Below are 16,404 nucleotides of genomic sequence, written 5' to 3'. Positions count from 1 at the left end.
TACCCATCCCTCCCCCTGTTGATAAGGCCTGGGGTAAATGATGCAAAATAAGTGCTGCGTGCAGTCACATAACAATACTAATACGCTACTGCCTAATTAAAGTTACACAGCACAAAGATGACGTGCTACATATGCGAAATTTAACCGACAGGAAGAAGACGCTCTGATATGCAAATGCTTAGCTTTTCAGACCACCCACACAAGGTTGGCGCCGGTGGCGACACCTAAAACGTGCTGACATGAGGAAAGTTTCCAACCGATTCCTCATACACAATCAGCAGATGACCGGCGTTGCCTGGTGAAACGTTGTTGTGATGCCTCGTGTAAGGAGGAGAAATGCGTACCATACCGTTTCCAACTTTGATATAGGTCGGATTGTAGCCAATCTCGATTGCGGTTTATCGTATCGCGACATTGCTGCTCGCGTTGGTCGAGATCCAATGACTGTTAGCAGAATATGGAATCGGTGGGTTCAGGAGGGTAATACGGAACGCCGTGCTGGATCCCAACGGCCTCGTATTACCAGCAGTCGAGATGACAGGCATCTTATCCGCATGGCTGTAACGGATCGTGCAGCCAAGTCTCGATTCCTGAGGCAGCACATGGTAACGTTTGCAAGACTATAACCATCTGCACGAACAGTTCGACGACGTTTGCGGCAGCATGGACTATCAGCTCGGACACCATGGCTGCGATTACCCTTGACGCTGCATCACAGACAGGAGCGCCTGCGATGGTGTACTCAACGACGAACCTGGGTGAAGGAATGGCAAAGCGTCATTTTTTCGGATGAATCGATGTTCTATTTACAGCATCATGATGGTCGCATCCGTGTTTGGCGACATCGCGGTGAACGCACATTGGAAGCGTGTATTCGTCAACACCATACTGGCGTATCACCCGGTGTGATGGTATTGGGTGCCATTGGTTACACGTCTCGGTCACCTCTTGTTCGCATTGACGGCACTTTGAACAGTGGACGTTACATTTCAGATGTGTTACGACCCGTGGCTCTACCCTTCATTCGATCCCTGCGAAACCCTACATTTCACCAGAGTAATGCACGACCGGATGTTGCAGGTCCTGTACGGCCTTTCTGGATACAGAATATTTTCGACTGCTGCCCTGGCCAGCACATTCTCCAGATCTCTCACCAATTGAAAACTTCTGGTCAATGGTGGCCGAGCAACTGGCTCGTCACAATATACCAGTCACTACTCTTGATGAACTGTGGTATCGTGTTGAAGCTGTATGGGCAGCTGTACCTGTACACTCCATCCAAGCTGTGGTGTCACCGCCAGACACCACACTTGCTAGGTGGTAGCCCTGAAATCGGCCGCGGTCCGTTAGTATACGTCGGACCCGTGTGTCGCCACTATCAGTGATTGCAGACCGAGCGCCTCCACACGGCAGGTCTAGAGAGATTTCCTAGCACTCGCCCCAGTTGTACAGCCGACTTTGCTAGCGACGGTTCACTGACTACATACGCTCTCATTTGCAGAGACGACAGTTTAGCATAGCCTACAGCTACGTCATTTGCTAAGACCTAGCAACGCGCCATATTCAGTTACTACGAATGTATTCTGAACAGATAATATTGTGAATCATGTACCGTCAAGAGCGACGTTCATCATTAATGGATTAAAGTTAAGTATCAAATTAATTCCGTGCGCTTTCTGAATTCTAATTCCTTGTCATGTTCCAGACCTCACGTCAGTGTAGTCCTTCCCTCCTTACGACAGCCTGCGTGAGGTAAAACGCGTGCATTTCGGCCTCCTCTACTAACACGGTGTTGGCTCTTCTGCCAACCCAACGCTAGCTCTGTTTGAGTCAACGCCCAGGCGTATCAAGGCCGTTATTACGGCCAGAGATGGTTGTTCTGGGTACTGATTTCTCAGGATCTATGCACCCAAATTGCGTGAAAATGTAATCACATGTCAGTTCTAGTGTAATATATTTGTCCGATGAATACGCGTTTATCTTCTGCATTTCTTCTTGGTGTAGCAATTTTAATGGCCAGTTGTGTAATATAAACAACACACTAGGGCGTATCGTGTTATTCACTTCAAAGGTGAACTGTGTAGTGCAATATAAACGAGTCTCGGTGTTTTACATTTAAAGGTATAGACTGACTGTCGGATGCTCGGGGTGTTTTTGTCGCCAGACTGATCCGCTGGGCATCGAGCGCACGACAGAGATCTCACTGAAGAAGGGCTGGTTGACCGACCTGTCCACATTCCAACGAGACGGCGACGCCAAGGTCCGCTACGTCAACTCGTCCCTGCACGTGTTCAGCGTGGGCCTGGACTTCCCAACGGTCTCCGTAAGTGCCTGTTGTTCCGTCTGTCGTGTCAGACCACCCGCCACGCCCACAACCACCTACTCACCCGACCCTCACCGCAGCTGCCTTTCCTCCACAGTACCCACGCGTCAAGTCCAGACGCTTGCTGGTTGCCTCTCTTTGTTCAGACCATAATCAACACAATTTCTGACACGCATTTTCAGCTATCAGGTGCTTATAATTGAAGTCCACCTATTCCCATCTGTCCAGCGTGGGCTATAATTATTGTAAACTTGATGGGTATTCTAATGTGTTAAACGGATTTGAACTTGAAAAACAAATTACTTCTAATTTTGGCCACTAGGTGCAAATCTGGCGCTCTGCATGCAAGAAATATGTGTAGAAATGTTTCCATATGTAATGGATTAGGTAGAGGACATGGCCAGAAAATGTCAAACAAATGGGAAAGCTATCATGTTGGTTTTATTATTAACTGCCACTTATACGGAGTATTCAAAAAGTCTCTTTGCAGTGCCGTGTGATTGATAGCCGAGCGTGCTGTATGCCGCAGGAATATACCGAAATGATACTCAGTGAAAATACATAGCTCTTTATTCGCACGAAGTAATGACCGCTATCGACGGGGGATCTCAGGTTGATTCCGTATTTCTGGATTTCCGGTAAGCTTTTGACACCGTTCTTCACAAGCGACTTCTAATCAAGATACGGGCCTATGGGGTATCGTCTCAGTTGTGCGACTGGATTCGCGATTTCCTGTTCGCAGTTCGTAGTAATAGACGGCAAATCATCGAGTAAAACTGAAGTGATATCAGGTGTTCCCCAGGGAAGCGTCCTGGGACCTCTGCTGTTCCTGATCTGTATAAATGACCTGGGTGACAATCTGAGCAGGTCTCTTAGGTTGTTCGGAGATGATGCTGTAATTTACCGTCTAGTAAGGTCATCCGAAGACCAGTATCAGTTGCAAAGCGATTTAGAAAAGATTGCTGCATGGTGTGGCAGGTGGCAGTTGACGCTAAATAACGAAAAGTGTGAGGTGATCCACACGAGTTCCAAAAGAAATCCGTTGGAATTCGATTACTCGATAAATAGTACAATTGTCAAGGCTGTCAATTCAACTAAGTACCTGGGTGTTTAAATTACGAACAACTTAAGTTGGAAAAACCACATAGATAATAGTGTGGGGAAGGCGAGCCAAAGGTTGCGTTTCATTGGCAGGACACTTGGAAGATGCAACAAGTCCACTAAAGAGACAGCTTACACTACACTCGTTCGTCCTCTGTTGGAATATTGCTGCGCGGTGTGGGATCCTTACCAGGTGGGATTGACGGAGGACATCGAAAGGGTGCAAAAAAGGGCTGCTCGTTTTGTATTCTCACGTAAAAGGGTAGAGAGTGTGGCAGATATAATACGCGAGTTGGGATGGAACTCATTAAAGCAAAGAAGTTTTTCGTCGCGGCGAGATCTATTTACGAAATTTCAGTCACCGACTTTCTCTTCCGAATGCGGAAATATTTTGTTGAGCCCAACCTACATAGGTAGGAATGATCATCAAAATAAAATAAGTGAAATCAGAGCTCGAACAGAAAGGTTTAGGTGTTCGTTTTCCCCGCGCGCTGTTCGGGAGTGGAATGGTAGAGAGATAGTATGATTGTGGTTCGATGAACCCTCTGCCAAACACTTAAATGTGAATTGCAAAGTAGTCATGTAGATGTAGATGTATTGAATATTAATTTTTACCTAAAATTTTTCACATTAAATGTTGAAAGTGCCCACCTCCCCCCCTCCCCCCCCCCCCCCCCCCCCCCCCCGTTGTTGAATACACAATTCAATGCGTCTAATCATGTTCCCAAACACAAGCTGTAACATTTCTTCTGGAACACAATGGATTTGCAGTACACATACGAGAATTTTGCGAGTTCATGTAGCAGGATAAAACAAACCACGCCTTAGCTGTGAAAAACGTGTCATTAAGAATACCACTTCCATTTTGCTGATTGAAATATTTGAACCATTGACAGTAATGCAGTCTCTTGCCATGATCAGTATTTTTCAGTTCTTGCACTCTGTATGGGAAAAGTTCTAATTTTTTCCCTTACACCTGTGTGGCGAGTTTTCTCCTGGGCGAGTTTTCTTACTGACTTGTTCGGACTCGTGGACATTTTATAGGAAATATCGAGTAGTTTATCCTCAGACAGAACGCTAGAACAATCACTTCTCGGTGCATCTGTCACTGAACCCGTACTTCGAAATTTGTTAATCAAATCTCGCACGGTATCGCGATGTGGGAGTATTGTCTCAGGGAAAACTGAATTAAATGTTTGACGAACTGAAACTGTGTAGGAGTTTTCTTACTGACTTGTTCGGACTCGTGGACATTTTATAGGAAATATCGAGTAGTTTATCGTCAGACACACGCTAGAACAACCACTTCTCGGTGCATCTGTCACTGAACCCGTACTTCGAAATTTGTTAATCAAATCTCGCACAGTATCGCCATATGGGGAGTGTTGTCTCCGGGAAAACTGAATTAAATGTTTGACGAACTGAAACTGTGTATTTACCGACAGTTTTGAACAATTGTTCGACTAAAAGCACACGTTCTTCAACGGTTAGCATTTTACCAGTGACAAAGACGAAACAAATGAACAAAGAAACTAAACTTAAACGTTCACGTCAACAGGTAACGACACACACCAACGATACTACTGACGCTGGCTGAGATAAACGAAACAGTGGAATGTCGGGAGAGTCCACTTGAAGGGAAGTAGCCCAGGCAGGCGAATAATGATACGGCACGCGCGGCTAACTATCATACGGCACTGCGGAGAGATTTTTTGAACACCCCGTACAATTTGTTCACTATGAGCACTAAAAACATGATCAACAGTTGTTAGCAGCAGTGAAATCTGGCCAACGTGTTGGTGTATACTGGCCATCAGATTAGGTGGAGATTGAATGTGTCCCTAGTAAATGGTTACTTTAGATACGCACACAGCTGAAAGTCATATGAATTCATATCAGGTGGTCTTGCAGGCCACGCACCTGCAAAACCTCTGGAGACAACACATTCATGGAAGGTTGCATTAAGGAGATCGTTCACTGAGCGAGTGACGAGAAATTTTTCCCCATCTTGCATTAAAATAATGGTTTCCTCACAGTTGTGCACTACCCAGTCAGTAAACACATGCTGGACAAGAGGTCTCGATAGCGTGCAAATGTCAGTCTCTCTGTGTGTATTCTCTTGAAAGAAGTACGGGCCGAGAATAAAGGTGTTTGTGTGTCCACACCACAGAGTCACATACGGCGAGTGCAGTTGCTCCTTACGCACAACACGTGGTTTCAAAGTTCGCCAAATTCGGCAGTTCTGTGCACTCACTGCACCCTGTAGTGTAAAATTTGCCTCGTCACTCCATAGAATATTGCACAGTCCCGTGTCATCGATCATTGAGAGAAAATGAAGAGCAAATTCAGAACGTTGCTGTAGATCATGAGGTTACATTTGTTGCATCATCTGGATCTTATACAGGTGTTGTTGTTGTTGTTGTGGTCTTCAGTCCTGAGACTGGTTTGATGCAGCTCTCCATGCTACTCTATCCTGTGCAAGTGCCTACTGCAACCTACGACCTTCTGACTCTGCTTAGTGTATTCATCTCTTGGTCTCCCTCTACGATTTTTACCCTCCACGCTGCCCTCCAATGCTAAATTTGTGATCCCTTGATGCCTCAAAACATGTTCTACCAACCGGTCCCTTCTTCTAGTCGTGCCACAAACTCCTCTTCTCCCTAATTCTATTCAATACCTCCTCATTAGTTATGTGATCTACCCATCTAATCTTCAGCATTCTTCTGTAGCACCAAATCTCGAAAGCTTCTATTCTCTTCTTATCCAAACTATTTATCCTTTACTACTTGAAGTGTCTCATTTCCTACTCTAATTCCCGCAGCATCACCCGACTTAATTCGACTACATTCCATTATCCTCGTTTTACTTTTGTTGATGTACATCTTATATTCTCCTTTCAAGACAGTATCCATTACGTTCAACTGCTCTTCCAAGTGCTTTGCTGTCTCTGGCAGAATTACAATGTCATAGGCAAATCTCAAAGTTTTATTTCTTCTCAATGGATTTTAATACCTACTCCGAACTTTGTCAACATCTTCCACCTGCATAGGACGCCTTCCTCTTCCAGGTGCCATACCAGACTCACCCATGTATTATTGTTTCCTTATAATCGTCTTCATTTAATGATGCCAGGCCTCTCCTCAGACATTGCAGTCGGTGATACTCTCAGGCCGGCCGCGGTGACCGAGCGGTTCTAGGCGCTCAGTCCGGAACCGCGCGACTGCTACGGTCACAGGTTCGAATCCTGCCTCGGGCATGGGGTTAGTTAGGTTTAAGTAGTTCTAAGTTCTAGGGGACTGATGACCTCAGATGTTAAATCTTATAGTGCTCAGAGCCATTTGATACTCTCAGTAACTGTAACTGTAATTGATGCTGTTCACATATGACACTTTTACTAACAACGCAAGCTCTCCTCTCGATAACCATACTGTTCACTCACGTTATGTCATACATCATATAGAGCCAGAATTGCACCTGGTGGACAAATTTCGAAACAATTTTCTTTCAGCCTAAATCGGTTCCGCATTAATGCATTTGCATAGCTACCAAGCCATACGATAATTACAGCCCAAACTGCACCTCAATCAGTAGCTGCTTTTGAATCCAATCACCTGGTCCTTTCTCTTCATGTCTACCAGTCCGCTGCTTGTGGCTAACGGCAACTCAGATTTATAACTCTGATGCAAAATGCACTTTAGAACTCCGGTATGGAAAATGCAGTGAAAACGCTAATAAATATACATACTACACTACTGGCCATTAAATTTGCTACACCACGAAGATGACGTGCTGCAGACCCGAAATTTAACCGACAGCAAGAAGATGCTGAGATATACAAATGATTAGCTTTTCAGAGCATTTACACAAGTCTGGCGCCGGTGGCGACACCTACAACGTGCTGACATGAGGAAAGTTTCCAACCGATTTCTCATACACAAACAGCAGTTGACTGGCGTTGCCTGGTGAAACGTTGTTGTGATGCCTCGTGTAAGGAGGAGAAATGCGATCTTGATAAAGGTCGGATTGTAACCTATCGTGATTGCGGTTTCTCGTATCGTGACATTGCTGCTCGCGTTGATCGAGATCCAATGAGTGCTAGCAGAATATGGAATCGGTGGATTCAGGAGGGTAATACGGAAAGCCGTGCTGGATCCCAACGGCCTCGTATCACTAGCAGTCGAGATAACAGGCATCTTATACGCATTGCTGTAACGGATCGTGCAGCGACGTCTCGATCCCCGAGTCAACAGATGAGAACGTTTGCAAGACATCTCCCCGAACAGTTCGACGACGTTTGCAGCAGCATGGACCATCAGCTCGGAAACCATTGCTGCAGTTACCCTTGACTCTGCATCACAGACAGGAGCGGCTGCGATGGTGTACTCGACGATGAACCTGGGTGCACGAATGGCAAAACGTCATTTTTTTCGGATGAATCCAGGTTTTTACAGCATCATGAAGATCACATCCTTGTTTGGCGACGTCGAAGTGAACACACATCGGAAGCGTGTATTCGTCATCGCCATACTGGCGTATCACCTGGCGTGGTGGTATAGGGTGCCATTGGTTACACGTCTTGGTCACTTGTTCACACTGACGGCACTTTGAATAGTGGACGTTACATTTCAGATGTGTTACCACCCGTGGCTGTACCCTTCATTCGATCCCCGCGAAACCCTAAATTTCAGCAGGATATTGCACGACCGCATGTTGCAAGTCCTGTACGGGTCTTTCTGGATACAGAAAATCTTCGACTGCTGCCCTGGCTAGCACATTCTCCAGATCTGTTACCAATTGAAATCTTCTGGTTAATGGTGGGCGAGCAACTGGCTCGTCACAATACGCCAGTCACTTTATGAACTGTGGTATCGTGTTGAAGCTGCATGGGCAGCTGTACCTGTACACGCCATCCAAGCTCTGTTTGACATAATGTCCAGGCGTATCAAGGCCGTTATTACGGCCAGCGGTGGTTGTTCTGGGTACCGATTTCTCATGATCTATGCACCCAAATTGCGTGAAAATGTAATCACATGTCAGTTCTAGTGTAATATATTTGCCCAATGAATACCCGTTTATCATATGCATTTCTTCTTGGTGTAGCAGTTTTAATGGCCAGTAGTGTATATGCAATTCATAATTATGCCAAAGGTTTCCAGAGACATTTGCATGAAAATGATTAGATATGCAGAAAGCAATTAGTTGATATTGCAGTTCTCCAAGTTTCTACGTCCCATGGCAGGTGTCCAATGTTATCACCATTTGTGTCGCCGAAAACGCCAATACTGTTGGAACATTACGTGTGTGCAATTCACAGAAGGCGCTGTTGGTTCTAAAGCAGCAGCCTCCATTAAATATCTGTTCACTCTGTTGCCTGTCAGCAGTGCCGAAGTAAATCGATGCGACGGTATGGTGGGGATGGCCTGTCTACATGTTCTGGCACATCTGCCCCCTAGGGATTCACTCTGCAAACTGTGCCAAACTTGGGATATTCTGATATCTCTGATGTACGTATTAGTAAACCCGTATGCAAATTGATGTCAATTGGCACTCCAAGACTGCTGCAGACAAAGGCAATTTGTTTTACTCTCGCTGCGCGTATCGGAGTTTGTCAGATGGATTTACAGCAAATGCACGTGACACATACATGACATAAAAGTAACTAATGATGGGAGTTAAAACTTCTGAAAGAAAATTGTCACTGGTTACTGAAAACGTGTAGCTCTAATTTATATCCACAGGAGTCACGGTAATGGGGTAAACTAAAACGTCTGCATTTAAAGATACAAAATTGATTTGCGTATATGTGGCGTATGTCACCATACATAACTCACTATTCTGTATGACAGGATACCTGGACATGCATACCGACCTGCTGTAATGAGGAACATGAATCACATGTCCTGGTGATACATTTCCACTTATCCATGGCCTAGTCTAAACTACCCATATCTACAGCAGTCGTAACGGGCGTTTGGTGGGTTAACTTTAGACCACATCATCTCTTGCAGAGCCCCAGTTCTGCAATACGCGCCATGTGTTGTACTCCAGAACGCACGCATTGTTCTCTGTCCTTGGATCTGCTATACTCACAAGGGGAAGGCCTCAGCACACGCCAACGGATTCGGCTCAAATTTGGCAGGTCGCTTGTGTACAACCTAAAACGAAGGAATCTAAGTTATTTTGGGTCAACACCCCCGCGTTTTTGAGAAAATCACCCGTAAAGGTTGTGAAGAGCAATCGACTCAAAATTGGAGGGATCGATAGATAATTGTAAATAGAGCATTTTTCATCATCGGGTATGGGGTCCGCAAACGCAAACTTTTCCAGAAATCGAGGAAAGAAACTTTTATAACTGCCGCTTCTGTACCCACATGGTAAACGCTATTCGGCGACAGCACTGATAGTGCACCGGCCAAGATAACTGGCTGGGACTCGAAGAACCCGGGTTCGAATCTCGAAAGATAGGACACAGCAAACAATAACTAGTTACTACAGCATAAACATACGAGCAAATTACTACAAACTACATACAGTACTCGTCATATGTTACTTACTGAAGGGCACTGTCTTCATTCACAAAAGGTATTTCATTCGGTGCATTAACGATGGAAAATCCACTACATGTATCCGCGAGGTTCGCGGCAGCCTAATGACGGAAAATAACTCTCTCCGATTGACTTCTATAAGGCTCGTGCTGGACACCTTCAGTCTTCCAGGTTCACAACTATGATATGACGAAGAGGCAACCGGGACAACATAACTCTCCGCGCGTGCATTCCGTCCCGTGTCTCGCTGTAAACAAGCGTCGCGCGGTTGGCTGTCTGTGATCCCTCGTGAGGAATTCGCAGCAGTCTTACTCGGAGTTGTTTTCATGTGACAAGGCTTAAAAGTTTAATACTTTACTAACTCACGGCGTTTGGGAAATTAGTTTGCCTATCTTATTATTATCATTCCTTATTGTTTTCCTTACCTTATTAACCCTCCTATCCCTATCAATTGAGATACGGAAAGATACAAACGAAAAGAGTAACATCCGCTAGGTTTCTTCGAGATTAGAACCCGGGTTCTCCCATTCCGAGCCAGTTCAAAAAAATGGTTCAAATGGCTCTGAGCACTATGGGACTTAACATCTATGGTCATCAGTCCCCTAGAACTTAGAACTACTTAAACCTAACTAACCTAAGGACACCACACACATCCATGCCTGAGGCAGGATTCGAACCCTCGACCGTAGCAGTCGCGCGGTTCCGGACTGAGCGCCTAGAACCGCGAGACCACCGCGGCCGGCTCCGAGCCAGTTATCTTGGCCATTGCGCTATCGGCGCTGCCGGCGAAAAGCTATTTGCATGTCTGTACAGAAGCGGCAGTTGTACAACTTTCTTACCCCCATTACTGGAAAAGTATGCGTTTTCGGACCCCATACCTGATGATGAAAAAAAGCTCTACTTACAATTATCTATCGATCCTGTCCATTTTGTGTCGATTGCTGGTCATAAACTTTAGGGGTGACTTTCTCAAAAACGAGGGGGTGTTGATCCAAAATATCTTAGATTCCTTCATTTTGGGTTGTACACAAGCGACCTGCCAAATTTGAGCCGAATTCGTTGGCCGTGTCGTAGGCCTTCCCCTTGTCAGTAATCAAGAGTCCCACCTGTTGTCTCCACGGACCCAACCAACGAACCAACCGGCTCCCGCACGCGCGCCCTGACCGTGACATCGCTGGCCACAGTTCCTGTCGCGGCCGTCGGCGTCTCAGGGCGTCACCGCCGACGGAAGAGGTCGCGCCATGGCTGAGCTCGGGTCCGCAGTGCCCTCTGCCTTTTGCATATAAGGAGGAGGGCTGGCCCCGAGACGGACAGTCCATTGTCGAATGTCTGTTGCTAGCCTTTCGTGGAGTTTATAGCGGAGCCATTGCAGTGTGATATTTGCTATTGTGCTCGACTAGGTTCAGTACACGGATTACTCTCGGATATTACTCGGACTTGTATTTCTGGTGTACGTCTCGTCAGAAATAATGTTATCTCTTTATTCTAGCTGGCGCAATTCTTGTCATTAATTATTTTTCGGCCAACAGACATAGCTACATCTTGGTCAGTACCCATGCTTTATACAATTTGTGGTGGCTGCCCCAAAAGTACCGCCGAGGACATTGGGTTAGGGAGTCGTCACAAAACCACCAACGCATTCTGCAATATGCACTGGACGTCCAACACTTTCCAGCTTTCCCAAGATCCTCATGCCCATGTGGTCAGGCATAACAATCTGCCGTTTTAGAAAGTTGGTATCCCCCTGGTTTTCCTCGCTTGCGTCCAGAATCGTTGCTCTAGAATGAGTATCAGTTCATCTTTGCTCCATATATATATATATATATATATATATATATATATATATATATATACTGAATCTAGCACAAATGTACAGCAAAAATTGTAAGACACATTCCTCACACGTAGTCGAACATGTGATAATCGGTCTGGAAATGCTTTGTTTCCATGTTACAACTCATTTTCTGTGTCACAAAGAATGGACTTCATCCACGGTGGAGCACCTCCTCATTCTCCGGACCTAAACCCACTAAACTTGGATATGTAGGAATGGACCAATTTCCTAGCCTCTAAGTTCTCTGGACCTAAACCCACTGGACTTTTATTTTCGAGAGCATTTGAAAGCTCTGGTGTGTTGAACCCCAGCACAAGATTTACAGAGTGTCCGTGCCCATATTACGGAAGGTTGCGAAACTACACGCAATACTACAGACATACATCAGCGCATCCGGGATTCTCTACGACGGCGACTTGATCCTTCTATCAGTGCTCACGTATGGCATATTGGAAATCTCGTTTGAGAAGAAGTTGCACGTTCTACGCTAGTGTGTTCTGTTCATGTGTGTTTCCCGTGCTTTACGAGTTGCAGAAAATGACTTCTAATAAGAAAACAAAGCGTTTCCAGACCTATGTTTATACAATATAATTTCTTCGTCTACATGTGAGGAATCTGTCCTGCAATTTGTGCCGTACTTTTTTGTTACACACTACACACACACACACACACACACATATATATATATATATATATATATATATATATATATATATATATATATATATAGGGTGTTACAAAAAGGTACGGCCAAACTTTCAGGAAACATTCCTCACACGCAAATAAAGAAAACATGTTGTGTGAACATGTGTCCGGAAACGCTTCATTTCCATGTTAGAGCTCATTTTAGTTTCGTCAGTACGTACTGTACTTCCTCGATTCACCGCCAGTTGGCCCAATTGAAGGAAGGTAATGTTCACTTCGGTGCTTATGTTGACATGCGACTCATTTCTCTACAGTACTAGCATCAAGCACATCAGTACGTAGCATCAACAGGTAAGTGTTCATCACGAACGTGGTTTTGCAGTCAGTGCAATGTTTACAAATGCGGAGTTGGCAGATGCCCATTTGATGTATGGATTAGCACGGGGCAATAGCCGTGGCCCGGTACGTTTGTATCGGGACAGATTTCCAGAACGAATGTGTCCCGACAGGAAGACGTTCGAAGCAATTGATCGGCGTCTTAGGGAGCACGGAACATTCCAGCCTATGACTCGCGACTGGGGAAGACCTAGAACGACGAGGACACCTGCAATGGACGAGGCAATTCTTGGTGCAGTATTCTGTCAGCGTCAGAAAAGTTGCTGCTGTACAAGGTAACGTTGACCACGTCAATGTATGGAGAGTGTTACGGGAGAACCAGTTGTTTCCATACCATGTACAGCGTGTGCAGGCACTATCAGCAGCTGATTAGCCTCCACGGGTACACTTCTGCGAATGGTTCATCCAACAATGTGTCAATCCTCATTTCAGTAAATATAATCTCTTTGCGGATGAGGCTTCATTCCAACGTGATCATATTATAAATTTTCACAATCAACATGTGTGGGCTGACGAGAATCCGCAAGCAATTGTGCAATTACGTCATCAACACAGATTTTCTGCGAACGTTTGGGCAGGCATTGTTGGTGATGTCTTGATTCGGCCCCATGTTCTTCCACCTACGCTCTATGGAGCACGTTATCATGATTTCATACGGGATACTCTACCTGTGCTGCTAGAACATGTGCCTTTACAAGTACGACACAACATGTGGTTCATGCACGATGGAGCTCCTGCACATTTCAGTCGAAGTGTTCGTACGCTTCTCAACAACAGATTCGGTGACCGATGGATTGGTAGAGGCGGACCAATTCCGTGGCCTCCACGCTCTCCTGACCTCAACCCTCTTGACTTTCATTTATGGGGGCATTTGAAAGCTCTTGTCTACGCAACCCCGGTACCGAATGTAGAGACTCTTCGTGGTCGTATTGTGGACGGCTGTGATACAATACGCTATTCTCCAGGGCTGCATCAGCGCATCAGGGATTCCGTGCGACGGAGGGTGGATGCATGTATCCTCGCTAACGGAGGATATTTTGAACATTTCCTGTAACAAAGTGTTTGAAGTCACGCTGGTACGTTCTGTTGCTGTGTGTTTCCATTCCATGATTAATGTGATTTGATGAGAAATAATAAAATGAGCTCTAACATGGAAAGTAAGCGTTTCCGGGCACATGTCCACATAACATATTTTCTTTCTTTGTGTGTGAGGAATGTTTCTTGAAAGTTTGGCCGTACCTTTTTGTAACACCATATATATATATATATATATATATATATATATATATATATATATATAGGTGGATGGATATGTGCGTGTGTGCGAGTGTATACCTGTCCTTTTTTCCCCCAAAGGTAAGTCTTTCCGCTCCCGGGATTGGAATGACTCCTTACCCTCTCCCTTAAAACCCACTTCCTTTCGTCTTCCCCTCTCCTTCCCTCTTTCCTGATGAGGCAACAGTGTGTTGCGAAAGCTTGAATTTTGTGTGTATGTTTGTGTTTGTTTGTGTGTCTATCGACCTGCCAGCGCTTTCGTTCGGTAAGTCACCTCATCTTTGTTTTTATATATATATATATATATATATATATATATATATATATATATATATATATATATATATATATATAATATATATATAAGTCTTAAGATTTCTGCACACTTAGTGGAAAAAAAAGTGGTCAGCGTGACGGATTGTCATCCTACGGGCCCAGGTTCAATTCCCGGCTGGGTCGGGGATTTTCTCCGCTCAGGGACTGGGTGTTGTGTTGTCTTCATAATCATTTAATCCCATCCGGCGCGCAGGTGGTCCAATATGGCGTCGAATGTAATAAGACCTTCACCAAGGCGGCCGGACGTGCCCTGGAAGGGGCCTCCCGGCCAATGACGCCAAACGCTTATTTCCATTTTCCAATGGAAACACTGGTCATTCGGTCAACCATCTTCAACAGAATGAGGAAGTGTGTAAAATGTTCGATGAGCATTCAGCATTCAATGGAATACAGTTTTTTTCTCAGCCAATTTCAGTCGAAAAATTACGGAATTTGCTGTTGGACACCGTGGAATATTACCGCTTTAGACACTATAGTATCAAGAAGTTCAGACTGGTGGCGGCACTACACATAGCCTTCAAATTAGCCTCTATAACAGAGCTGAGTAGGAAGGTGTTCCTTTTGGAGGAAACTAGAGCATCGCAGATACAGATAGGCACTTTTAGAATGTGTACGGAGATCTGGCAGCGAACAAAAGCACGGTGAGTCGTTGTGCGAGGTGTCTGTCATCATCGCAACAAGGTAGCACAAACCCGTCCAATATCCCGCGTGACGGTCGGCCGCACACCGTTGTGACTCCTGCAGTGTTGGAACGTGCGGACACTCTCAACCGAGGAGATCGACGGATAACAATCAAACACTTCGCTTCTCAGCTGTACGTCTCTGTTGGTAGTGGTGACACATTATTTCACCTGTTGGGGTACTCAAAGATGTGTGGCTGCTGGCATGCCCACTGTCCATCAGAAGACCATAAAGAGCAACCACCTGTGCGAAATTGCCTGCGCGTTACGAGAGAGGTCATTGATGCAGAAAGATGCTGCCTCCGACTTCGTCCAGCAGAGTCCTACCACGCGGGCACACAAGCCCTGCCAGTAAGACTGGCTGAGGCCGTCGCTTTGAACGGAGATTATGTTGAAAGTTGGTTTTGTAGCCAAAAGAGTTGGGAATAATGTGGTGTATTGGAATCCTAGATGTAACCAACTGGATGAAGTATTGCATTAATTACTGAACACCCCTGGTGTAAAAATCCAACAGTCAGGCCAGGTATTGCCACCAAGGCATATTTTGTCATTTTTGTCATTGAGAACTACGTGGCATAGCGGCACTTTTCCATTCCACCCTCCAGTATCAGTGCGGCTCCAGCGGCCTTCCTACATAAAAAAAAAAAAGGTTGAAATGGCTCTGAGCACTATGGGTCTTAGCTTCGGAGGTCATCAGTACCCTAGAACTTAGAACTACTTAAACCTAACTAACCTAAGGACATCACACACGTCCATCCCCGAGGCAGGATTCGAACCTGCGACCGTAGCAGTTGCGCGGTTCCGGACTGAAGCGCCCAGAACCGCTCGGCCACCTCGGCCAGTTCCTCCACTTCCCCATGCATAGAAGCATCTCTTTCGCCGAAGGCGCTGAGGCACTCCAGTTTATGTATAAAAAATTCGTAATTATATTACTGAACTTAGAATTCAAGTTTGACGCGAAGTGAACTGGACAAGGTCACTACCCATTACATCCGCACTTGGGGACTGCTCATCCGCTGATCCCAAAGAGCTTGATGGCAGAGGCACAGCCTTGGGAAGTATGTGGCTTTCTATGTTGGAAGAACTTTGCGACAATATTTTCGGATCTAGTTCAGTTGAATGGCTATAATGTCCATCTCCACTTGAGAAGAAAGTAATCAATCTCTAGTCACTAGTACATAACTAATTCTCTTCGCCAACGCTTGTCAAATGTCTGATACAGGCCAGGATGTTTAGAGAATCGCCTGCGAGAATTTGAAATCCTGCTGA

At 45.4% G+C, this 16,404-nt stretch overlaps 1 protein-coding gene across 1 annotated transcript in view; it reads left to right on the top strand.

The window, feature by feature from the left end:
* LOC124552273 overlaps window positions 1–16,404 on the top strand; it is an 89,358-nt gene that overhangs the window by 35,615 nt on the left and 37,339 nt on the right. The window contains exon 3 of the mRNA XM_047126552.1: window positions 2,165–2,323. Coding sequence (XP_046982508.1) covers window positions 2,165–2,323 — 159 coding nt within the window. The remainder of the gene's footprint in view (window positions 1–2,164; window positions 2,324–16,404) is intronic.

The sequence above is a fragment of the Schistocerca americana genome, chromosome 10 (genome assembly GCF_021461395.2).
Source record: "Schistocerca americana isolate TAMUIC-IGC-003095 chromosome 10, iqSchAmer2.1, whole genome shotgun sequence".
NCBI classification, from domain to species: domain Eukaryota; kingdom Metazoa; phylum Arthropoda; class Insecta; order Orthoptera; family Acrididae; genus Schistocerca; species Schistocerca americana.
The sequence above is the reverse complement of the archived record's forward strand: the minus strand, read 5'-3'. Positions and strand labels throughout refer to the sequence as shown.